We start from the raw sequence: 27654 nt of genomic DNA on the forward strand, positions 1-27654 counted from the left end.
CAACATTGCGCCGAGACCAATATGCGATGTGTCACAATACATAGTATTAGACCGTGAACCTGTAGGTAATACCAATACTGGGGTTGTAGTCAGGGTTGTCTTGAGATTTTGGAAGCTCTCCTCACATTCTTCGGTCCACCTGAATGGAGCATCCTTCTGGGTCAATTTGGTCTTAATAGTTGTTCATAATCAATTATAGAATCGTCAATTAACTTCAAGTTAACAAAAATCTAGTTTCAAACCTTCACAATACTGATAACGAGACACGAGGCATGAAGACCTCATAATTACTTACCCGAATTAATGAGTCACATTTAACGTCACCTGGGCGGGAACCTACCTCGTGGTTAAAACTCAATAATTGCAACACAGATTTGTCAAGTATGCACAGAGAATTTCATATAAAAGATTTCAAATAAGCCTAACAGGCATGATTCCATATTAGTACTATAGTACAAATTAGATTTCACAAGGGGGTACTTAAACACAAAAAATTTCCTCACAAGGATCTCGTCCTTATATAACTTCCACCGCAGCTCATAGCCCGGTTTAAACATATCAGTTTATTTTAAAATGTGAGGATCACGTCCTCAGTTCTGAATCACAAGTAATAAGCACATCGTGTTAATCAAAACTTTCCATTTGCTCCTTTTAAATAATTTTCGTTAAACAAAATCACAACACATAATGAACCCTACACCGGTAGGGCATATAATTCACAATTTGTAATGAATTATCCGTAAATTACATCAAATCGTACCGAAATGAGTAACAAAAAGCCAAATATAGCCTCACAACTCTTATTAGTGACCAACATTGAATGATAGGCATAATTATCTCCATAGAATCTCCCGAAAGGAGTAAATACATAAGTAGATTATAGAATTACGAAGCTCACTTATAAGTGGAGCACCATAGGAGGACTCGTTTCGATACTGAGAACCGAATCAAGTTAAGGAAATTATTCCTTTATATTAAATCGAGGTAGTACCTGTAATGACACCATCTGATGTAGCGACCTCCGCCATACCATAAAATAAATATATCAACGGTCGAGTCTCTACCTCTAGGACGCCTTCTACCCGCCTATCCTCCACTCCTAACTAGTCGTGTGGGTGGTGTAGTAACTGCAATGGGGCACGTAGCCTAATTGCTTTGATGAAATATGTCTCTCCCAAGTTTGGGACAATTTTCTCATGATGTGCCTAGTATCACAATATTCATAACAACCCCTTTGCAGGTTTGGTTGCTCATATTGAGTCTGTGCCAGATAACTGGAATAACCATTGTAGGAAACTCATGTCGGTGGTGCATTAGAAGAACTTACTGGAGCACCTCGAGTAATCCAATGTGCGAACTGGGCTGGCCGACTGCCCGAGCCCCCGCCCTAATGATTTATACTTGCAGAGTAGAATTCACTGAATCCTCCAAAATCTTGAGACCTCTTCGTCTCCTAAGTTTTTTCCTTTTTCCTTACACCGAACACGTTCTAATATCTTGGCAATTTCTACAACTAGCAAAAATGAAGCATCAGCATGTAGCTCCCGAGTACAATATTTTACGATCATAATTGAGTCCTTAATGAGTCTGTGGACTCTCTCTCTGGCTATAGGAAGCAAAGTAGGAGTTTTCCGGGCTAACTTATTGAACTTGATGGCATATTCTGACACCGTCATGATGACCTGACGCAACCGTTCAACCCTATGCGCCATGCATTACGGAGAGTCCGGGAAACAAACTCTTTCAAAAGCATTTATGAGAACTGAACCAAGTGGGTGGTGTTGCATTGGCTGGTCTGCCCTTTTCATAGTCTTGCCATGAACACCGGTGGAGAACGATCTCTCCCAAGGCAAATTTCTTCTTTTGTTATGCTAACTCAACACTGTTGAGCTGCCCCATTTCTTAACATACTCTTCGATTCTTCTTTGGGGTAACCCTTACCCCTGTTTATACACAACGATCACAAAAATAGAGCTCCATACAGACAAATCTTGGCACAAACCACATAGTCTAGAATCTCGTCAACAAGTGTACTTCCTCCGTAGCACCCCAAAATCCGCAATCGTGACGTCCATGCTTAGTAGACCTTCTGCAAATTTAGAGTTGTTTCTTTAACTCTTTTGGTACTGAAGTATATGCCTATTATAGGCGGACATACCGTAAGTCCCAACCTTGTCCTCAACAAAATCTCAGGCCTTAAACGAGTGTAAATGTTTAGGGAACCTTTCAGTACCACATATATACATTTCAAGGCAAAACTGACACATGACCCTGCAATTCATCCATTGATAGTGGACTCCCCCTACTCGGCGCGAAGTCATAGGTCACAGTCCAATGATCCACAATAATAACCTTCACAGCTCATATAAATCAACCAGATGCCAACATCCGTTACACCCTGCTACATGATTCACTGGGTGGTCTCTCAATACATCCGCATCTTCAGTAGGAACCACACATTGATGCAATATTTGAGCATCTCTGGCTCCCTCCAAGTCCATCTGCGGCATCACGAACCATGGACACATAACTGATACCGAGTGCACAATGTCATACACGAGTGGATACAAAGGAATATAAGATATATGTTTCAAGCTAAATCAATGACGCGCGATAAGGAATCAAAGAAGTAATATTTCCTAACAGTTCCATAGACTCTCGAAGATAAGTACTGACGTCTCCGTACCAATCCACAAGACTCTACTAAACCTTCTTGTGACTCATAACAACTATGAACCTAGTGCTATGATACCAACTTGTCAATACCCCAAATTCCCTCTACAGGATGTCGTGATGGCACCTAGTCTCTAAGACTAGGTAAGCCTATCAATGCGGAATAATATTAAAAATCTGAAATAAATAAACTACAATTTCAACTCCAAAAACCTGGTAGAAATAAGTCACAAGCTTCTAAGAATTTATTCGCTATGTCTCTATACATCAGAGTCTAAAGCAAATAAGGAAAACAACATATTAAGATAGAAGGGGACTCCGGAGTCTGCGGGCGCTGGCAGATATACTTCGAAGTCTCCTCGTACAGCTAGTTTACTCATACCTAATCTGATAAGATGTACCTGGATCTGCATAAAAAGATGTGTAGAAGCATAGTATGAGTACTCCACAGCGGTACCCAGTAAGTGCCAAGCCTAACCTCGATAGAGTAGTGACGAGGTCAGGTTAGGCCTTACTGGAGAATAAATAATGGCACGGTAAAATGTTTAAATAATATTATAAGATAAAATGGAAATGAAAATGAATCAAGTAGTATGTCACATTTAATTACACCAAATAATGGCAAATAAATGCCTCGTGGAAACAAAATAAAATTCCTTTCGACTTTAAGAAAATCACAACAATAATCAAAGGCAATTGTGGCCATAAATTAATATCAACAAAGGCACCCACGAGGTACCGCCTCGTAGTCCCAAATCATAAATAAATTCACAATATCTCATTTCCTTATCTCACCGCGAGAGCCTTTACAATTTATTTTAAAGAAAACAATCTTTTCCCGAAATAGCATCCCGCGTTTTAGCTATCCTTATCATACCGCATGACTTCTAATAGTTCCCCCCACTAGCCACGCGTATCAAGCCTCCCTTATCTCACCGCATGCGTTTCAATACCTAGACCTTATACCACCGCATGCGTATCAATATCACAATATATCACAATTTGAACCTCAAGTGCCCAAATATTTCAATTTGCCAAAATAAATCAACAACGATATTTTTTCCACAATAAAGAGCTCACGTCTCATGCCAACATAAATCATCAAAAATATTTTTCCACAATAAAGAGCTCACGGCTCATGCCAACATAAACCATCAATAATATTTTCCACAATAAAGAGCTCACGGCTCCATCACAATGAGTACGAAAATCTTACAAAAGTATTTAGAATAAATAATTTAGCAAAATAATAGTTAAAAATCTTTAATACGTTGCTTCAATACCAAATTTAAAAATGTCAAATACTTCATATTAATAATATTTAATTTAAAGAAAATCAATTTCAAATAATGCACCAAATAAAAGAAACCAAGTTTCAACTAAACAGGTAAACAATTAGAAGGAAGGGTCAAGTTAATTTAAAGTATACAAATTAAATCAATGATGGAGAATATAACAAGATTTAATAATTTAATTAATATGCAACAGTGATCTTCATAATATAAAAACATAATCCTTCACATTTAGTATGTATACACACTCGCCACCTCGTGTACACGACTTTCATCACTTACCTCGACTTGCTCCAATTTAACCAAGTATTATGCTTTTTTCTCAATTTTCTGACTCAGATCGACTCGTATCTAGTCATAATTATTTCGATACAGTCAACAAAAATTATAGAAATCAATTTCAAAAGAAAATACTATATTTTTCAATAAAATTCGAAATTAGCTCAAAAATCACACATGGGGCCCACATCTCGAAATATGGCGAAACTCACAAAATCCAACAACCCATTCAATTACGAGTCCAACCATACCAGTTTCACTTAAATCCGACTCCGGATCGACACCGAAATCCTGATTTGTCAGGGTGCTCGATTTGTTAGGGAGCCCGATTTGTCAGGCAACCCGATTTGTCAGGGAGCTCGATTTGTCAAGGAGCTCGATTTTTGACAGGCAGTGCGATTTTGACAGGCAGCCCGATTTTGACAACATTTCCAGCAGAAATATTGCAGCAGCTAAGTCCCACTTTTGATCCGTTAACCATCCGAAACTCACCCGATGCCCTCGGGACCTCAACCCAATACACCAACAAGTGCTAAAACATCATACGAACTAATTTGAAATCTCAAATCAAGTCAAACAATGCTAAAATCACAAATAACACCCCAATTCAAGCTTAATGAAACTCAAGAGTTTCCAGCTTCTACATTCGATGTCGAAACCTATCAAATCAATTCCGATTGACCTAAAGTTTTGCACACAAGTTATAAATGATATAACGGAGCTGTGAAAATTTTCAGAACTGGATTCCGACCCCGGTCAAACTTCAAAACCTAAATTCCTATTTTAGCCATTTCAAGCCCAATTCCACTACGGACATCCAAATAAAATTCTGATCACGCTCCTAAGTCCAAAATCACCCTATGGAGCTGTTGGAATCATTAAAAGTCTATTCCGGAGTCGTTTTCACATAATTCGACATCCGGTCACTATTTGAACTTAAACTTTTAATTTTTCATCAAAATTCCATATCTCGGGCTAGATGCCTCGAAATTAAATTTTGGGAATATGCCCAAGTCCCAAATCACGATACAGACCTACCGGAACTGCCAAAATACTGATCCGAATTTGTTTGCTCAAAATGTTAACCAAAGTCAACTCAGTTGAGTTTTAAAGCTCTAATTCATATTTTAATCCATTTTCACAATAAAACTTTCCGAAAAATTTTACGGACTGCGCACGCAAGTCGAGGAATGATAAATAGTACTTTTCAAGGTTTTAGAATACATAATTAATTATTAAATTTAAATATGACATTTTGGGTCATCCCACTGAATGAAAGAAACAGTAGAACAAAAAGGATAGACGGGGACTTCAAGGTCTGTGAACGCCGATTGATCTACCTTGAGTCTCCGGACAGCGGACCATTAACAAAATCTCGATCAACCCGAGCCGGTAGCAAAATCTACACAAAAAGTGCAAAGTGCAGTATCAGTACAACCGACCCCATGTACTGGTAAGTGTCGAGCCTAACCTCGACGAAGTAGTAAGGAGGCTAAGGCAAGACACATACAAATCAACCTGTACAATTTAACAGTGTATATAAAAATAATAGAAATGAAGAACCAAACATGAAACGTCGGGAGGGGAACATGCTGAGTGGAATACAAGATAAAGAAATACAACACAATGATAACCGGAGCAGTCAACATACCATGAATCAACAAGAATAGTGAATACAGTAAAGGAAAAATGCACGGCATCACCCTTCGTGCTTTTACTCTCAATATCACCATAAAATAAATAGAAACGGCACGACATCACCCTTCGTGCATTAACTCTCATATCATGGCACGACATCACCCTTCGTGCATTAACACTCTCCCTTACCATAATGCAATGCATAAATAACAACAGGGATATAGAATATCAAGTACAAACCTTACTTCAACATTTGATTCCATAATATATCAAGTACAAACCTTACTTCAACATTTGATTCCATAATATCAATCTCAACTTTGAAATAAAAACTCAATTATCACCAAAAAATCCGTAAACATGATAAGAACGATAAATTGATCAACACTAGTATAACATGTAGCAATTAGGCATAGGAAAGAAAAAATATAAGAAAAACAGAGAAACATGAAAAATAGGTAAATTGGCGGCGCATAAGTAAACGTCACCTCACATATACGCCGCTCACATAAATTTTACTTAGCAAGTAATTTAAGGTTCCTAATTCCCTCAAGTCAGAGATAGACACAACACTTACCTTGCTCCGAAGGCCACTTAATTCTCAATCACAACTTTTCCTTTGGAATTCACCTCCAAACCACTTGTATCTATTCAAAATGACTCAATAATATCAAATATTGCTAAAGAAATCAATTTTATTGCATAAATTAAATTTCCCGAATTTTCCTCCAAAAAGTCGAAAAATTGACCCCGGGCTCGCTTGGTCAAAACCCGAGGTTCGGACCAAAATCAATTTACCCATTCACCCCCGAGCCCGAATATATAATTGGTTTTGGAATCCGACCTCAAATTGAGGTCTAAATCTCCAAATTTCCGAAATTCCTAGTTTCTACCCTAACCCCTAATTCTACCATGAAAACTCTAGATTTTAGGTTGATAATTCAAGAAATGTAATGGGTAATTGAAATAAAATGATTTAGAATCACTTATCAATACTTTGGGGAAGAAAATGACTCTTGAAAATCGCCTCTACCCATTTGGTTCTTGAAAAATGTTGAAGAAATGGCTTAAACCCGGGTTTGATTCTATTTTATGCACTGGGCGACAGTGTGCATCGCGTTCGGGAGGCCACTGACGCATTCGCGAAGGGTACTGGCTGCCAAACCTTCGCGTTCACGAGACCCTGCTCGCATTCGCGATGGTTTACCCCTGGCCTTCGCGTTCGCGAGACATTGCTCGCGTTCGCGAAGAAGGAACGACCAACCCTCCCCCAGGTCCCCAAGTACTTCGCGTTCGCGATGAGCCGGTCACGTTCGCGAAGGGTAAATCCCCATAACTTCGCATTCACGACCAGGCCTTCACATTTGTGAAGAAGAAGTCTCAGCCTCACCAGTTTACTCTACGCGTTCGCGAGAGGACCTTCGCGAACGCGAAGAAGGATATGCCAGACACTAGAATCTGCAGAAAACCAGATTTTTCCCCAAGTCCAAAACATCCCGTGGCCTATCCGAAACTCACCCAAGCCCTCTGGGCTCCAAACCAAACATACACACAAGTCTAAAAATATCATACGAACTTGCTCGCTTGATCAAATCACCAAAATAACACCTAGAACTACGAATTTATCACCAAATCGAATAGATTTCTCAAGAACACTATAAAATTCATATCTTCTCAACTGGATGTCCGAATCGCGTCCAATCAACTCCGTTTCTCACCAAATTTCACAGACAAGTCTTAAATATCAAAATGAACTTGTACCGGGTTTCGGAACCAAAATACAGACCCGACACTAACAATGCCAAACATCAATCAATTCTTAAAAACAATTATTTTTTACACTTTTAATTTTCATCAAAAATTCATAACTTGAGCTAGGTACCTATGAATTCAATTTCGGGCATATGCCTATTTCCCATAATTCGATACGGACCCACCGAGACCGTCAAAATATGGATCCGGTCCCGTTTACCAAAAATATTGAACGAAGTCAACTAAAATTAATTTTTAAGGCATAAATTCTTATTTTCATCAATTTTCAACATAAAAGCTTTCCGAAAATATGTCCAGACTATACACGCAAATCGAGAAAGGTAAAGATGAGATTTTTAAGGCTTAATAGCGTAGATTCGAGTTCTAAAACATAAGTTGACCTTTTGGGTCATCACAATGAATCTCATTTCTTTTCTTCTTCTTTTTTGGTTTATTCAAAAAATGAGTTCACCTCACTTGGATTTATAAGGAAGGAGAAAAGAGTTCATTTCTTTTATGCACCGGACTGCCTTATTAAATGTAACATATTTTACTTTCAATTACTCGAGTAAATTTCTTGGATGGTCACCCAACTTATGAGAACATCCTATCAAAGCCATTTTTGTTTCTTTTATGATAACAAAGTTATTCAACTATTTTATTTTGACTCAAAATATAAATATCACACATTTAACATGTCATGTCATATTAAAACTCTATTTTTTAATAATATAATAAAACTCATTTAACCCATGACCCGTATATCCATCTGAGTTCTAACGAGCGAATGTAAAGATATATTGTACGGTTTATTGAATTAATTATACTGACATTATTGTTTTAAATATTATTCTATCTTAATTTTACACTTTTTCTATTTGAAATGATTCAAATATTTTTAACTATTCTTCTTACATCTTCCTCATGATACCATTTCGTTTTTAAGTCTCATCTTGTTTTGATATGTCAACTAGACCTTCAGAGTGGATTTTACTATTAGAAGATGGAGTTAAATGAATTTTATTATTTTGAAGGCGTCTATGGAGGCTAATATTTCAGTAGTTAGCCTTGAGAATGTGCTCTATATGTTAAATTGTTCTTCTCCGACTTTCTGGAGAGTAAGTATGTCACTTTCGTAACAAAGACTACTTGTTTATTGTTTTGACTTTCCTGCATGCACCATATTTAGGAAGTGATTGAGCAGAAAAGATCATCATGCATGTGCCAATTATTATCAAATATGATTTTATTTTTCTGTCTTTTGTTGAATGATTGTCACGACCCGAAATTCTCACATTCGGACCGTGATGGCGCTTAACATTTCACTTGGTAGGCAAGCCAATGTTAGAATAATATTAACCAATTTTAAAATAATTTTTAAATTTATTAATAACAAAGAACGATTGCGGAAGTAAAGTCTGAAATATAGTGAATAATCCATAAAAATAACGGTGTCTAAATACCATCCCAGAATTTGGTGTCACAAGTACTCGAGCTTTTAGAATAATACAAATAAGGGCCTGAATAAAATAAAGTTATCTGGAAATAAACACACATCTAAAGTAAAGTAGGACATCAGTTATACCTGAAATCTCCTCTAAGTAGCTAAAATCCGAGCAAGTCTATGGTACGCTGTAACAACCCGACTTATCGTTTTAAGAATTTACGCCACATTCAGTGACTTAAGATTTCGAGAAGCCTCGCAAAATGTATTATGACCCGCGTGTGTGGTCGAGATTGAATTATGGATGATTCGGGGTGATTTGGGACACTTAGTCCCTAAGACGGAAGCTTAAGTTTTAGGATTTTGACTGTACTCGGAACTGTATGAAGACGACTCCGGAATGGAGTACCGACGGTTCCGTGCCGGGCATATATGATGATTTAATTATGGGAACGAGGTGTCGTTGAAATATGAAAATGGGCTAAGACCCGAATTTACGAAAAATATAAAAATGGGCTGAGACCCGTATTTTGATGATTTTGAAATGAGGTGTCACATAGTGACTTTTTAATTGAAAGAATTATATTAAAAATATTTATTTGGAAGAATTTTTACTTAGAAAGTATTATATAAAAGAATGGTATTTTGAAAGATATTTATTTGAGAAAATTGTTTTTGAAAAGATTTATTGAAAGAATTATATTTGAAAAATATTTATTTGAGAAAATTATATTTGAAAGAGAGTTATCTAGAAGAACTATGTGAAAGACATTTATTTGAATGGCTTGATTTAATTGTGTTTATTAATTGCTGAATGATATTAATGGTATTCCTGTTGTCTGTTGTGCATATCACTGGTTATTTTATCATGCATTTATTATTATTTGTTTCCTATTATTTTTGTATATTATATTGCACAGGTTATTAGACTAGTGAGTGTCTTGACTGTACCTCGTCTCTACTCCAGTGAGGTTAGTGTGATGACCCAAAATATCATCTTTAAATTTAATAAGTAATGTTATGTTCTAAAACCTCGAAAAGCACCATTTATCATTCCTCGACTTGCGTGCGCAGTCCGTAAAATTGTTCGGAAGGTTTTCATTTGAAAAAAGGAATAAAAATGTGAAATAGAGCTTAAAAAGCTCAACTAAGTTGACTTTGATCAACATTTTGAGCAAACGGGCCTGGATCAATATTTTGATAGTTCGGGTAGCTCCGTATCATGATTTGGGACTTGGGCGTATGCCCAAAATTTAATTTGGAGGTCCCTAACTCAAGTTATGACCATTTAACGGAACTAGCAATTTAAAGGCTAAATATTCCATGTTTGACCACGGGGTTGACTTTTTGATATCGGAGCCGGAATCCGATTCTAAAAATTTGAACAGCTCCGTTATGTCATTTATGACTTGTGTGCCAAATTTGAAGTCATTCCGGAATTCATTTAATATGTTTTGGCACGAGATTTGTAAATTGAAAGTTTAAAACTCAAAGTTCGAATCGGGGTGTGAATTGTAATTTCAGTATTGTTTGGCGTGATTTTAGACCCCGAGTCAGACCGTATTATGTTACGGACTTGTTGGTATATTCGAACGAGGTCCCGAGTACCCCAAGAGTGAAACGGATCGAAATCGGAACAAGAATTGGACTTAAGCAAAATCTAAAATTTTGGGTTCTGGTGTAATCGCACGTGCAAAATTTTGACCGCAGGTGCGAGCTCGCAAAAGCGAGACATCCATCGCAGATGTGATCTTCGCAGGTGAGGCCCTTTTGCGCAGAAGCAGACGTCACATGCGCGACATTTTTTCCGTAGATGCGAGCTCGCATGTGCGAGCCCAGGCACCGCAGATGCGAAAATGCTAGGCAAAATACATAAAATCAGGTCTTAGCCATTTTTACTCATTTTTGAGTTTTGAGTCTCAGATTTGGGCGATTTTAAGCGGGATTTTCACGACTTTGGATTTGGTAAGTGTTCTATAACCAAAAGTGATTATATTTCACAAATCTATGTCTATATTCAACATTTATTTCGGATTTAGATGAAAGAAATTAGAATTTTTGTAAAACTTTCCATAAACGAAAATTTAAGATTTGAAGATCCATTTGATATCGGATTTGGACAAATTTGGTATGGTTGAACTCGTATCGGAATGGGTGTTCGAATTTCGCGAGGTTTTTCAAGATTTGAGACGTGGGTCCTGATGCCGAATATTTTAATGGATTTGGGATTTTTATCCGGAAAATTTATAAATTCATATGGAATTAATTCCTATGATTAGTATTGAATATATCGAATTGTCTGTGAATATATTTGAAGCTTTCAGAGGCAAATTTAAAAGGAAAAGTTGTGGTTGAATAATTGATTGGAATTTGCAAAGCAAGGTAAGTGTCGTGGTTAACCTTGACTTGAGGGAATAGAACCCTTAAATTATTTGTTATGTGAATTACATGTGAACGACGTATAGGCGAGGTAACGAGTGTCTATACGTTGTCAAATTAATTGTTTGCCTGCGTACTTGAAAAATCATAAATTATTTTTAATCATAAATTAATTATTATAATAATTATTTCTCTCATATTCTTTGTCAAATATTAATTCTTGAATTCGTGCATTAATTGTTACATGCTATTTGAATTATGTGCCTTAATTGTTATTTGACATTTATCATATTAAATATTAAAGTGCCTATTTGCTCCGTGATTTCCATAATAATTCTCTATTTGTCATTGTTTGCTTCATAATTAAACCATAATTATTGTATGCTTGTTGTCATATAATTTAATATTAATTGTTACATTTATTGGAAAAATTTCTTCTATAAGAATTGGTAAGTGAATATGTTGGAGGAGAGGGTTGCACGCCGCAACAGGATTGATTATAATGAAATATTGGAGGATCGAGTTGCACGCCACAACAAACTCGTTAAAAAGTCAATATTGGAGGATCGGGTTGTACGCCGCAACATACTTATTAAAAGTCAATATTGTGGATCGGGTTGCACGCCGCAACAGACTTATTAAAAGTCAATATTGTGGATCGGGTTGTACGCCGCAACAGACTTATTACAAAGTCAATATTGGAGGATCGGGTTGTACGCCGCAACAGACTTATTAAAAGTCCATATTGGAGGATCGGGTTGCACGCTGCAACAGACTTGATTGGTAAATGAATATTGTGATGATAAAATCCTCTGAATAGCTAAATTCCGAGCAAGTCTACAGTACGCCGCTGGGACCAACTCCAAAATCTGCACAAGAAGTGCAGAGTGTAGTATCAGTACAACCGACCCCATGTACTGGTAAGTGTTGAGCCTAATGTGATGACCCAAAATTTTATCTTTATATTTAATAAGTAATTTTGTGTTCTAAGACCTTGAAAAGCACCATTTATCATTCCTCGACTTGCGTGTCTATCCGTACAATTTTTTGAAAAGTTTTTATGTAAAAAATGATTTAATGTGAAATTGAGCTTTAAAACTTAATTGAGTTGACTTTGGTCAACATTTTGAGCAAAATGATCCGGATCAGTATTTTGACAATTTCGGTAGGTCCATATTGTGATTTGAGACTTAGACGTATGCCCGGAATCGAATTCCGAGGTCCCTAGCCCGAGATATGGAATTTTGATGAAACAATTAAAAACATGAAAGATTAATGATTTTTAAGAAATTACTGATGTTGGATTTATTGACCCCGGCTACATATTTTAGTTAAGGAGCCTGGTATAGGTCCACTATAATATTTATGACTTGTCTGCCTAATTTGGTGAAAATCGGAGTTGATTTGACGTGATTCGGACATCCGGTTGTAAAAATATAAGTTTTAAAGTTTTTTTAAAAATTTCCTTTGATTTGGTATCTGATTCGTAGTTCTAGGTGTTATTTTGGCTATTTGATTGCACGAGCAAGTTCTTATGATGTTTTATAACTTGTGTGCATGTTTGGTTTGGAGCCCCGAGGGCTCGAGTGAGTTTCGGATAGGATACGGGATGATTTTGAACTTAGAAAAATCTGATTTTCTGCAACTTTAGGCTTCTGGTATTTCCTTCATCGCGTTGGCGAATGCGAAGAGCAAACTGGGCTGGCTGAATTTTCCTTCTTCACGAACGCAAAGATTGGGTCACGAACACGAAGCTATGGGGACTTTACCCTTCGCGAACGCGGCCAGCTCAACACGAACGCGAAGCATTAGAGGCCTGGAAGAGGGGTCAGTCATCCTTCTATGCGAGCGCGAGCACTGGCACGCAAACGCGAAGGCCAGGGGGGAAAAAGACTTTGTGAATGCGAAGGAGGACTCGCGAACGCGAAAGCCACGGGCTGCTACTCATCGCGAACATGACAGTTCCTTCGCGAACGCGAAGAAGGCCTGACGCCTCTGACTTAAAACATAACCAAAATGGGATTTTCCCATTTTTCACAAACCCTCAACTAGAACTCGGTTTAGGGGCGGTTTCAAAGGCGTTTTTCACGATTTCAAACTGGTTAAGTGTTCTTTATCATATAGTGATTGTATTTCATAAATATAAGCCTATTTTCATCATTTAGTTTGTATTTAGATGGAAGAAATTGAAAATTTTATAAAATCTTCCAAAAATGAAAATTTATGATTTGATGGTCCATTTGACATCGGAATTTGATAATTTTTGTATGGTTGGACTCGCATTGGAACGGGTATTCGTATTTCGTAAGTTTTTTTGAGATTTAATACGTGGGACCTACTGTCGAATATTTTAACGAATTTCGGATTTTTATCCGGAAAATTAGTAAATATATATCGAATTCATTTCTATGATTCGTATTGAGTATATTGTATTGTTTATGAATAGATTTGAAGCTTTTGGAGACAAATTTAAAAGGAAACGCTATGGTCGAGTAATTGATTGGAATTTGCAAAGCGATGTAAGTGTCGTGGTTAACCTTGATTTGAGGGAATAGAACCCTTAAACTATTTTTTATGTGAAATGCATGTGAACTACATATAGGCGAGGTGACAAGTGTCTATACGTCGTCGAATTAATTATTTGCATAATTACTTGAAAAATCATAAATCGTTTTAAAATCATGAATTAATTATTATAATTATTATTTCTCTCATATTCTTTGTCAAATATTAATTCTTGAATTCCTGCATTAATTGTTACATGCCATTTGTATTATGTGTCTTAATTGTTATTTAACATTTAGCATATTAAATATTAAACTTCCTATTTTCTCCCCGATTCCCATAATAATTTATTATTTGTCATTGTTTGTTTCATAATTGAATCATAATTATTGTATGCATGTTGTCTTATAATTTTATATTAATTCTTGCATTTATTGAGAAAATTTCTTCTATAAGAATTGGTAAATGAATATATTGGAGGAGCGGGTTGCACGCCGCAACAGAATTGATTGAAATGGATATATTGGAGGATCGGGTTGCCCGCCGCAACAGACTAATTAAAAAGTCCATATTGGAGGATCGGGTTGCACGCCGCAACAGACTTATTAAAATTCAATATTTGGGAGATCGGATTGCACGCCGCAATAGACTTATTTAAAAGTCAATATATATACTTGATTAAAAATAATTATATGAGAGGATTGGAAATGAATATATTGTGAGAGTGGGTTGCATGCTGCAACAGAATTGAATATGAATATATTGTGAGAGCGGGTTGCACGCTGCAACAGAATCGAATTTAAATATTTTGTGAGAGCAGGTTGCACGCTGCAACAGAATTGATGGAAACGATAATTGGTTATGACTGCTGAATTGCCTTCAATTATTATAAATGAGTTACCTGATTTATTTCTATTATTTTTTTTGTTACTAATATTGCGTACAGGTAATGTAAGTGACCCGCCTTAGCCTCATCACTACTTCCTCGAGGTTAGGCTTAGCACTTACCAGTACATTGGGGTCGGTTTTACTGATACTACACTTTGCACTTTTTGTGAAGATTTTGGAGTTGGTCCCATCGGCGTACCACAGACTTGCTCGAATTTCAGCTACTCAGAGGAGACTTGAGGTATAACTGCACGACGTCCGCAGTTCTGAAGTCCCCGTCTACTTTACTTTAGCTGTGTGTTTATTTTCAGACAACTTTATTTTATTCAGGCCCTTATTTGTATTATTCTAGAAGCTCGTGCACTTATGACACCAAATTCTGCTATGGTATTTAGACATCGCTGTTTTTATGGATTGTTCACTATATTTCAGACTTTACTTCGGCAATCGTTCTTTGTTATTAATAAATTTAAAAATTGTTTAAAAATTGGTTAATATTATTCTAACGTTACCTTGCCTAGCAAGTGAAATGTTAGGCGCCATCAGGGTCCGAAGGTGGAAATATCGGATCCTGACAGTTGGTATCAGAGCACTAGGTTACATAGGTTTCACGAGTCAAGAGAAAGCTTAGTAGAGTCTGAAGGATTGGTATAGAGACGTTTGTACTTATCTCTCAATGGCTATAAAGTTTAGGAATAATATCACTTCTATCTTATTCTGTCGTGCGAATTTATTCTATCATCAATGATTGAATCATTCTACTCTTATTCTCTCGCAGATGGTGAGAACACGTAATATCTCTACCGATGGACAGGGACCATAGCCCCCGGTGGCAACTATGGCCAGGGGTAGAGGTCGAGGCCGAGGTCGTGTTAGAGGCCGAGGCAGAGGCAGAGGTAGAGCTCAGTCCAGAGCTCGAGCAACTACACCTGTTATAGAACCTCAGGTGGATCTTCAGTAGGAAATTCCTATTTAGAATATACCAGTTGGACCAGTTCAGGTCCCGGACGGATTCATAGCCACTCTAGTACTTCAGGATGCTATGGTCCGTTTGGTAAGTCTTATGGAGGGCGTGGCCCAGAATGGTCCATTTCCAGTGGCACCAGCCATCTCACAGACTGGGGGAGGAGCACAAACTCCAACTAATCCCGCTCCGGAGCAGATGGCTCCCCAGAATCAGGCTTCAGCAGTCTCGCTAGTTGGGGTAGTTTAGCCAGTTATTGCGGCACAGACTGGTGATAGGCCAGCCATGTCTTTTGAGGCCTTATTGAGACTGGATAAGTTTACTAAGCTCTTTCGAGTTCACTTCAGTGGTATACCTTCTGAGGACCCACAGGATTATCTTGAACGATGTCACAAGGTGTTGCGGAACATGGGTATAGTTGAGATCAATGGAGTTGATTTTGATGTATTTCAGATGACGGGTTCCGCCAAGAGGTGGTGGAGAGATTATACATTGACTCGACCAGTTGGATCGCCTACACTTTCCTGGGAGCAATTGTCTCAGCTATTTCTGGAGAAATTCCTCCCTATCACACTAAGAGAGGAATTCCACAAGCAATTTGAGCGTCTACAACATGGCAATATGACTGTTACTCAATATGAGTCCCGTTTTGTGGATTTGTCCCGACATTCTCTCCATTTACTACCTACGGATGGAGAGAGAGTAAGGAGGTTTACTGAGGGACTCACTCACCTTATCAAACTTCAGATGTCCAAGGAGACCGGAAGTGAGATTTCTTTTCAAGTAGCTGCTAATGTCGCAAGGAGGATCGAGATGGTTCTTGCACAGGAGAGAGGGCATAAGTCTGATAAGAGGCCTCGTCAGTTTGGTGGTTTCAGTGGTGCCTCGTCTGGAGGCAGGGTAATTTTGGTAGGGGTCATCCTCCTAGACCGTTTCATTCAGCACTTCATACATCTCCCGCTGCTATAGGGAGTCACGGTCCTATTATGCATTATTACTCTGGGCAGCCAGCATTTAGTGCACATTCAGCTCCTATCAGTGAACCACCACTCCAGAGTTACTACAGTGGTTATCCTGCTCATTTGGGTTAGCTTCAGCTTTAGCAGCCATAGCATCAGAATGGGTGTTATGAGTATAGGAACATTGGTCACATCAGGAGGTATTGCCCTAGATTAGCGAGTAACAAATCTCGGCAGGACTCTCGTGCCATCATACCGACACCGGTTGCTTCATCACTTGCTCAGCCAGTTAGAGGTAGGGGTCAGGTAGCTAGAGGTGGAGGTAAGGCCATTAGAAGTGGAGGTCAGACCGTTAGAGGTGGAGGCCAGCTAGTTAGAGGCCGTCCCAGGGACACAGTTTAGAGTGGTGGGGCTCAACATCGATTTTATGCTTTTCCAGCTAGGCCTAAGGTCGAGTTATCTGATGATGTGATCACAGGTATTATTCTAGTTTTCCATAGAGATGCTTCAGTTCTATTTGATCCAGGATCTACTTATTCCTATGTGTCCTCCTATTTTGCTTCATATTTGATTGTGCCTTGTGATTCTCTGAGCGCTTCTGTATGTGTATCTACACCGGTGGGAGACTCTGTTATAGTAGATCATATCTATCGTTTGTTTGTGTTTACTATTGGTTGTCTTGATACTAGTATGGATCTTCTACTTCTTGATATAGTAGATTTCGATGTTATCTTGGGTATGGATTGGCTATCACCTTATCATGCTATATTAGATTGTCATGCCAAGATAGTGACTCTAGCCATGCCGGGGTTACCTCGGTTAGAGTGGAAAGGAACTCCTGGTCATTCTGCCAGCAGGGTTATTTCTTATATGACAACTCGACGTATGGTAGAGAAAGGGTGTCTAGCCTATTTGGCTTATATTCGTGATCCCAGTACCGATGTCCCTTCTATGGACTCAGTACCAGTTGTTCGTGAATTTCCAGAAGTATTTTCTGCAAATCTGCCTAGGATGCCACCCGACAGAGATATTGACTTCTATATTGATTTGGCTCCGGGCACTCAGCCCATTTCTATTCCACTATACCGTATGGCCCCGCCGGAGTTGAAAGAATTGATAGAGCAGTTACAAGACTTGCTTGATCAGGGATTTATTAGATCCAGTATCTCGCCCTGGGGTGCACCAGTATTATTTATAAATAAGAAAGATGGCTCTATGCAGATGTGTATAGATTATTGGTAGTTGAACACGACCACTATCAAAAAAAAATATCCTTTGCCAAAAATTGATGACTTATTTGATCAACTTCAGGGTGCCAAGGTATTTTTGAAGATTGATTTGATGTCTGGTTACCATCAGTTGAATATTAGGGTATATGATATCCCTAAGACAGCTTTTCAGACTCGCTATGGGCATTACGAATTCCTAGTAATGTCATTTGGGTTGACAAATGCCGCAGCAACATTTATGGATTTAATGAATCGGGTGTTCAAGCCCTATTTGGATTCTTTTCGGGTTGTATTCATTGATGATATCTTGATTTACTCCATCAGTCGAGAGGAACATGAGCAGCATCTTTGGTTAGACTCAGTTGCCTTTTGGGGGCATGTTGTATCTGCATAAGGCATAAAGGTGGATCCTAAGAAGATAGAGGTTGTTCAGAATTGGCCAAGACCTACTTCAATTGCAGAGATCCGGAGGTTCCTAAGTTTGGCAGGATAATATCGTCGGTTCATGGAAGGGGTTTCATCTATAGCAAGCACATTGACCAGACTAACCAAGAAGGGTGTCCCATTTAGATTATCAGACAAGTGTTAGTTGAGCTTTCAGAAGCTCAAGACTGCTTTGACTATGACGCTAGTGTTGGTATTACCCACAGGTTCAGGTTAGTATACAGTATATTGTGATGCATCTCACATTGGGCTTGGTGGAGTATTAATGCAAGATGGCAGGGTGACTGCATATGCGTCGCGACAGTTGAAGGTTCACGATATGAATTATCCTGTTCATGACTTAGAACTGGCAGCCATTATTCATGCACTGAAGATTTGGAGGCATTACCTCTACGGTGTCTTGTGTGAGGTATTTACTGATCATCATAGCCTTCAGTACTTGTTAAAACAAAAATCTCTTAATTCGAGGCAGAGAAGATGGTTGGAGTTGTTGAAAGACTATGGTATCACCATTTTGTATCACCCCGGAAAGGCCAATGTGGTGGTCGATTCTCTAAGTAGAAAGGCTGTGAGTATGGGCAGTGTTGCGTATATTCCGATTGGTGAGAGGCCATTAGGTGCAGATGTTCAGACTTTGGCTAATCGGTTCATCAGGTTAGATGTTTCAGAACCCAGTCGGGTTCTACCTTGCACAGTCACTCGATCTTCTTTATATGAGCGCATCAGAGAGAGGCAGTATGATGATCCTCATTTACTCGTCCTTAAGGACACGGTGCGGAACGGTGATGCCAAACAGCTTGCTATGGGGGAAGATGGAGTTCTGCAAATACATGGTCGTATTTGTGTGCCTAATTTGAATGGGCTTCATGAATTAATTCTTGAAGAGGCACACAGTTTCAGGTATTCTATTCATCCAGGTACCGCCAAAATGTATCAAGATTTGCGGCAACATTATTGGTGGAGGATAATGAAAAAGGATATAGTTTCACATGTAGCTTTGTGTCTGAATTGTCAGCAAGTTAAGTACGAGCATCATAGACCTGGTGGTTTGCTTCAGAAGTTAGAAATTCTTGAATGGAAATGGGAGCGTATCACTATGAATTTTGTTGTTGTACTCCCATGGACTCAGAGAAAATTTGACGCAGTTTGAGTCATTGTGGACAGGATAACCAAATCAGCACATTTCATTCTAGTGGCAGTTACCTATTCTTCAGAAAGGTTAGCTGAAATTTACATTCGTGAGATTGTCCTCCTTCACGGTGTGCCCGTGTCTATTATTTCAGATCAAGGTACGTTGTTTACCTCACATTTATGGAGGGTTGTACAGTGTGAGTTAGGCATGCGTGTGGAATTGAGTACAACATTTCATCCACAGACAGACGGACAGACAGAGCGCACTATTCAGATATTTGAGGATATGCTTCGCGCTTGTGTTATAGACTTTGGAGGTTCCTGGGATCATTTCTTGCCACTTGCCGAGTTTGCTTATAATAATAACTACCAGTAGAGCATTTAGATGGATCCATATGAGGCATTATACGGAAGGCGATGTCATTCGCCAGTTGGCTGGTTTGAACCGGGAGAGGCTCGGTTATTGGGTACTGATTTGGTACAAGATGCCTTAGATAAGGTCAAGATTATTCAAGATTGACTTCACACAACTCAGTCTAGGAAAAAGCGTTATGTCAAACGTAAAGTTCATGATATTGCATTCATTGTTGGAGAAAGATTATAGCTCCGAGTTTCACCTATGAAAGGTGTAATGAGGTGCGGAAAGAAGGGCAAGTTGAGCCCAAGGTATATCAGACCCTTTGAAATTCTTGAAAGGGTGGGGTGAAGTAGCCTACATGCTTGCATTACCACCTACTTCATCAGCGGTTCATCCGGGGTTTCTATGCTCGGGAAATATCATGGTGATCCGTCCCATGTGGTAGATTTCAGCTCAGTCCAATTGGACAAGATTTGACTTACAAGGAGGAGCCGATGGCTATTCTAGCCTGTCAGGTCTGACAGTTGAGGTCTAAGAGTTATCCTTCAGTTTGGGTGAAATGGAGAGGTCAGTCGGTAGAGGCATCTACCTGGAGTCCGAGTCAGACATGCGGAGTAAATATCCATACTTATTCACCAGCTCAAGTACTTTGTTTTCTAACTCCGTTCGAGGACGAACGTTTGTTTTAGAGGTGGAGAATGTGATGACCCAAAATGTCATCTTTAAATTTAATAAGTAATTCTGTGTTCTAAGACCTCAAAAATCACCATTTATCATTCCTCGACTTGCGTGCGCAGTCCGTACCATTTTTCGCAAAGTTTATATGTGTAAAATGGATTAAAATGTGAAATAGAGCTTTAAAACTTAACTGAGTTGACTTTTGTCAATATTTTGAACAAATGGACCCGGATTAGTGTTTTGACATTTCTAGTAGGTCTGTATCGTAATTTGGGACTTGGACGTATGCCCAGAATCGAATTCCGAGTTCCCTAGCCCGAGATATGGAATTTTGATGAAAACATTAAAAGCTTGAAAGCTTGCTCAATTTTAAGAAATTACTGATGTTGGATTTATTGACCCCGGGTCCGTGTTTTGGTTTCGGAGCTCAGTATAGGTCCACTATAATATTTATGACTTGTTTGCCGAATTTGGTGAAAATCGGAGTTGATTTGACGTGATTCAGATGTCTGGTTGTAAAAATATAAGTTTTAAACTTTTCTTGAAAGTTTCCTTTGATTTGGCATCTGATTCGTAGTTCTAGGTGTTATTTTGGCGATTTGATCGCGCAAGCAAGTTCGTACGATGTTTTAGGACTTGTGTACATGTTTGGTTTGTAGCCCCGAGGCCTTGGGTGAGTTTCGGATAGGATACGGGATGATTTTGAACTTAGAAAATCTGGTTTTCTACAACTTCAGGCTTCTGGTATTTCCTTCATCGCGTTCGCGAATGTACTGTCGCTGGCTGAATTTTCAACGCAAAGATTGGGTTGAGAACACGAACCTATGGGGACTTTACCCTTTGCAAACATGACCAGCTCAACGCGAACGAGAAGCTTTAGAGGCCTGGGGGAGGGTTCAGTCATCCTTCTAAGTGAGCGCGAGCACTGGCACGTGAACGCGAAGGCTAGGAGGAAAGCGCCTTCGCGAACATGAAGAAGGACTCGTGAACGCGACAGGCCCTTCGCGAACGCGAAGAAATCTTGATGCCTGTGACTTAAAACAGAACCAAAATGGGATTTTTCCAATTTTTCACAAACCCTCAATTAGAAATCAATTTAGGGGCGATTTCGAAGGAAGTTTTCACGATTTCGAACTGGGTAAGTGTTCTTTATCATATAGTGTTTGTATTTCATAAATCTAAGTCTATATTTATTATTTATTTCGGATTTAGATGGAAGAAATTGGAATTTTTATAAAGTCTTCCACAACAGAAAATGTAAGATTTGAAGGTCCATTTGGCATCGGAATTTGATAAATTTTGTATGGTTGGACTCGTATCGGAACGAGTGTTCGGATTTTGTAAGTTTTTCCGAGATTTGAGGCATGGGTTCCACTGTCGAATATTTTAATGAATTTCGGATTTTTATTCGGAAAATTAGTAAATTCATATGGAATTAATTCGTATTGAGTATATTGAATTGTTTATGAATAGATTTGAAGCTTTTGTTGACAAATTTAAAAGGAAGAGTTGTGGTTGAGTAATTGATTGGAATTTGCAAAGCGAGGTAAGTGTCGTGGTTAACCGTGTCTTGAGGGAATAGAATCCCTAAACTATTTGATAAACTATTCGTTTTTGGACGATTTTATAAAAATCTGATTTTTCTTCCATAAATTCACGGATTCATGATATAAATGAGTATTAAATCATGAAATATATTCAATATAGGATAAGGAACACTTACCCCAATGTTTTCCCGTAAAAATCGCCCAAAAGTCGCCTTACCCGGGCTCAAAAATGGAAAAGGATTAACAATGTGACGAATCCCATTTTCCCAAATTTTACCCTACGCGATCGCGAAACTTATTTTTAGCTGCCCAATTTTCCTTAATCGCGATCGCATGAATAGCCTCGCGAGCGCGAAGCTCTACTTTGTTGCCCCAGAAATTTACTCTATGCGAATGCGTAGAACGTTATGCGAACGCGATGCTTTGACTCATGGACTTACGCGATCCCAAATGAACTCATACGATCGCAAATGAACTCACGCGATCGCGATGAGTAAGCATGTTGCTCAGCTCTAGCCTCTTTAACTCTACGCAAACGCGACCTTGTCCATGCGTTCACGAAGCACCCATTCACACCCCTACGCGATCGCAACCTCAAATTCACGAACGCGAAGAGCAACTTTGGCTGACCTCTCAATTTGCATTACGCGATCGTGAATGACTTCACACAATCGCAATGAGTAACAATTCTGTAACAAAACACTAGAAATCTGCCATCTTTCTTAAGTCCGAAATGGCCCGTTGAGCATCCGATACTCACCCGAGCCCTCGAGGCTCCAAACCAAGCATACCCAGAAGTCCTAAAATATCATACGAACTTGCTTGCGTGATCAAATCGCCAAAATAACATATAGAACTACGAATCGGATATTAAATCAAAGGAAGTTTTCAAGAAAACTTTAAAACTTATATTTTCACAATCGGACGTCTGAATCATGTCAAATCAACTCCGATTCTCACCAAATTCAGCAAACAAGTCATAAATATTATAGTGGAACTATACCGGGGTCTAGAACCAAAATATAGACCCGGGGTCAATAAATCCGACATCAGTAATTTCTTAAAAATCATTTAGCTTTCAAGCTTTTAATTTTTTATCAAAATTCCATATCCCGGGCTAGGGACCTCGGAATTTGATTTCGGGCATATGCCCAAGTCCCAAATCACGATACGGACCTACCAAAATTGTCAAAATACTGATCCGGGTCTGTTTGCTCAAAATGTTGACCAAAGTCAACTCAATTGAGTTTTAAAGCTCTATTTCACATAAAAACTATCTTGAAAATTGTACGGATTGTGCACGCAAGTCGAGGAATCATAAATGGTGCTTTTCAAGGTTTTAGAACACAAAATTACTTATTAAATTTAAAGATGATATTTTGGGTCATCACAATTATTAACTCTAGAAGTCTACTATATTTGATGATGTAATTGTGGAGTACTTGTATATTTTATACAAAGATTATATTTTATGTTTAATCCTCTATATTTCTATTAAATTTATTGCTTTATAAAGCATTATACAAGATTATAAGCACGGGTGTAGTAAATATGTGGTAAATGTAGAAAGAAAACATTACTAAAATAAATAAATGAATATAAAATTATTGCAGTAACAACCTATAATACTAGCGGTTCTTAGCTGCCATAATATGTGTCACGACCCGAAATTCCCACATTCGGACCGTGATGGCGCCTAACATTTCACTTGCTAGGCAAGCCAATGTTAGAATAACATTATCCATTTTTAAAATAATTTTAAATTTATTAATAACAAGGAATCAAATGCGGAAGCAAAGTTTGAAAATATAGTAAAATAATCCATCAAAATAACGGTGTCTAAATACCATCCTAGAGTTAGTGTCACAAGTGCACGAAATTCTAGAATAAATACAAATAAAGGTCTGAATAAAATAAAGCTATCTGAAAACATACACACAGCTAAAGTAAAGTGGACGGGGACTTCAGAATTGCGAACGTCGTGCAGTTATACCTCAAGTCTTCTCTGAATAGCTGAAATCCGAGCAAGTCTACAGTACGCCACTGGGACCAACTCCAAAATCTGCACAAGAAGTGCAGAGTGTAGTATCAGTCTAACCGACCCCATGTACTGGTAAGTGCTGAGCCTAACCTCGACGAAGTAGTGACGAGGCTAAGGCGGGTCACTTACATTGCATGTACGCAATATTAGAAATAATAACAACAATAGAAATAAATCAAGTAACTCATATATAATAATTAAAGCCAACTCAGGATTCATAATCAATTATTATTTCCAACAATTCAGTTGCAGCGTGAAACCAGATCTCACAATATATTCACATTCAATATTATTGCAGCGTGCAACCCGTTCTCACAATATATTTGTCACGATCCCAAATTCCCTCCGTAGGATGTCGTGATGGCACCTAGTCTCTAAGACTAGGTAAGCCTATCAATGTGGAATAATAATAAATATCTAAAATAATTAAACTACAATTCAAACAATTTCAACTCCCAAAACTCGGTAGAAATAAGTCACAAGCTTCTAAAAATTTATTCTCTATGTCTCTATACATTAGAGTCTAAAGAAAATAAGGAAGACAACATAGTAAGATAGAAGAGGACTCCGGAGTCTGCGGACGCTGGCAGATATACCTCGAAGTCTCCTCGTACAGCTAGTTTACTCATGCATGGTCTGATAAGATGTACCTGGATCTACACAAAACGATGTGCAGAAGCGTAGTATGAGTACACCACAGCGGTACCCAGTAAGTGCCAAGCCTAACCTCGGTAGAGTAGTGACGAGATCAGGTCAGGCCCTACTGGAGAATAAATAATGGCATGAAAAAATGTTTAAACACTATTATAAGATAAAATGATAATGGAAATGAATCAAGTAGTATGTCTCATTTAATTACATCAAATAATGGCAAATAAATACCTCGTGGAAACAAAACAGAATTCTTTTCAACTTTAAGAAAATCACAATAATAATCAAAGGCAACTGCGGCCATATATCAATATCAACAAGGGCACTCCTGAGGTACCGCCTCGTAGTTTCAAATCATAAACAAATTCACAATATCTCATTTCCTTATACCACCGCGGGTGCCTTCACAATTTATTTAAAGAAAACATTTTTCCCAAATTAGCATCCCGCGTTTTAGCCACCCTTATCATACCGCATGACTTCTAGTAGTCACCCCTACTAGCCACGCGTATCAAGCCACCCTTATCTCACCGCATGCATTTCAACACCCAGACCTTACACCACTGCATGCGTATCAATATCACAATATATCACAATTTGCACCTCAAGTGCCCAATATTTCAATTTTTCCACAAACAAAATGAACAACAATATTTTTCAATAATAAAGAGCTCACGGCTCATGCGAGAATAATCCAAATAAAATCTTACGAAAATATTCAAGAATAAATAATTCAGGAAAAATAATATATCAAATTTTTAATACGTTACTTCAATATCAAAATAAAAAAATGTCAAATACTTCATATTAATAATATTTAATTTAAAGAAAATCAACCTTCAAATAATGCACAGTATAAAAGAAACCAAGTTTCAATTAAACAGGTAAAACAATTAGTAGGAAAAAGGCAAACAAATTTAAAATATATATCACAGATCAATATTGAAGAATATACAACGACAACAACCCAGTATAATCTCACTAATTGGGTCTGGGGAGGGTAGTGTGTACGCAGACCTTACCCCTACCCTGGGATAGAGAGGATGTTTCCGATAGACCCTCGACTCCCTCCCTCTAGGAACTACCCATCTTGCTCTTGGGGTGACTCGAACTCACAACCTCTTGGTTGGAAGTGGAGGGTGCTTACCACTAGAGAAACCCACTCTTGTCATAAAAATGCGCAACAAGTTTGATGAAGAATATAGTTGTCCTCCAAACCAAGTTTCAATTAAACGGGTAAAACAATTAGCTGAAAAAGACAAACAAATTTAAAATATATATCACAGATCAATGATGAAGAATATACCAAGATAAAATAATTTAATAAATGCACAACAATGATCTACACAATTTAAAAATATAATCTTTCACATTTAGCCCGTGTACACAATCGTCACCTCGTGTACACGACTTTCAACACATTTTAATAATCACATTAATATCAATTCTAGGGAAAATTTCCCCCACACAAGGTCAGACAAGTCACTTACCTCGACTTGCTCCAATTTAACCAAGTATTATACCTTTTCCTCTATTCTTTCTACTCCAATCGACTCTTATCTAGTCATAATTAATTCGATACAATCAACAAAAATTATAGTAATCAATTTCATAAGAAAATATTACATTTTTCAATAAAATCCGAAATTAGCTCAAAATTTGCTCGTGGGGCCCACATCTCAGAATCCTGCGAAACTTATAAAATCTGACAACCCATTCAATTACGAGTCCAACCATACCAAATTCACTCCAATCGGACTCCGGATCGACACTGAAATCTCAAAAATTCATTTCTATGAGATTTCTAAAATTTTCCAAATTTCAATCTCAAAACACTAATTAAATGGTGAAAACAATGATATATTTGTATATATAGACTAAATCGAGTGGGAATCACTTACCCCAAATGCCTTTCCTTGAAAATCTTTCAAAAGTTGCCTCTATTCAAGCTTAAGTTTGTCAAAAATGGCAAATGGGTTGAATGCCTCTGTTTTTTTATAAATTACAGATATGTCAAGTTCGAGCCTGGGAGCTCGATATGTCCAGTTCGATCTTGGGAGCTCGATCTCGGGAGCTCAATCTTGGGAGCTCGATCTCGGGAGCTCGATCTGGGGAGCTCGATCTTGGGATCTCGATCTCGGGAGCTCAATCTTGGGAGCTCGATCTCGGGAGCTCGATCTTGTGAGGGACCTCAATTTGTCAGGGACCTCGATTTTGTCAGGGACCACGATTTTGGCAGGGACCTTGATTTTGGCAGGACCTCGATTTTTGAAGGCAACCCGATTTTGACAGCATTTCCAGCAGAAAAATTGCAGCAGCTAAGTCCCACTTTTGACCCGTTAACCATCTGAAACTCACCTGAGGCCCTCGAGACCTCAACCCAAAACACCAACAAGTCCTAAATCATCATAAGAACTTATTTGAAACCTCAAATCACATCAAACAACGCTAAAATCACGAATCATGCTCCAATTCAATGTTAATGAAACTTAGAATTTCCAACTTCTACATTCGATGTCGAAACCTTTCAAATCAAGTCTGATTGACCTCAAATTTTGCACCCAAGTCATAAATTACATAATGGAGTTGTTAAAATTTTCAAAACTGGATTCCGACCCCGATATCAAAAAGTTAACTCCCGGTCAAACTTCCCAAAAATTCAAATTTTGGCATTTCAAGACTAATTCTACTATGGACTTCCAAATAAAATTCCGATCGCACTCCTAAGTCCAAAATCACCATACGGAGCTGTTAGAATCATTAAAATTCTATTCCGGGGTCGTTTGCACATAATTTGACATC

The 27654-nt window shown here is 38.2% G+C and overlaps 1 protein-coding gene across 1 annotated transcript; it reads left to right on the forward strand.

Moving 5' to 3' along the window:
- The first annotated feature begins 16099 nt into the window (after window positions 1-16099).
- On the forward strand, window positions 16100-16905 carry LOC138898270 (uncharacterized). Its single transcript, XM_070184328.1, has 2 exons — window positions 16100-16630; window positions 16714-16905. Exons 1-2 carry the CDS (start codon window positions 16100-16102, stop codon window positions 16903-16905), a joined length of 723 nt encoding a protein of 240 aa, XP_070040429.1.
- Window positions 16906-27654: the final 10749 nt, after the last annotated feature.

Source organism: Nicotiana tomentosiformis, chromosome 8, assembly GCF_000390325.3.
Source record: "Nicotiana tomentosiformis chromosome 8, ASM39032v3, whole genome shotgun sequence".
NCBI lineage: Eukaryota > Viridiplantae > Streptophyta > Magnoliopsida > Solanales > Solanaceae > Nicotiana > Nicotiana tomentosiformis.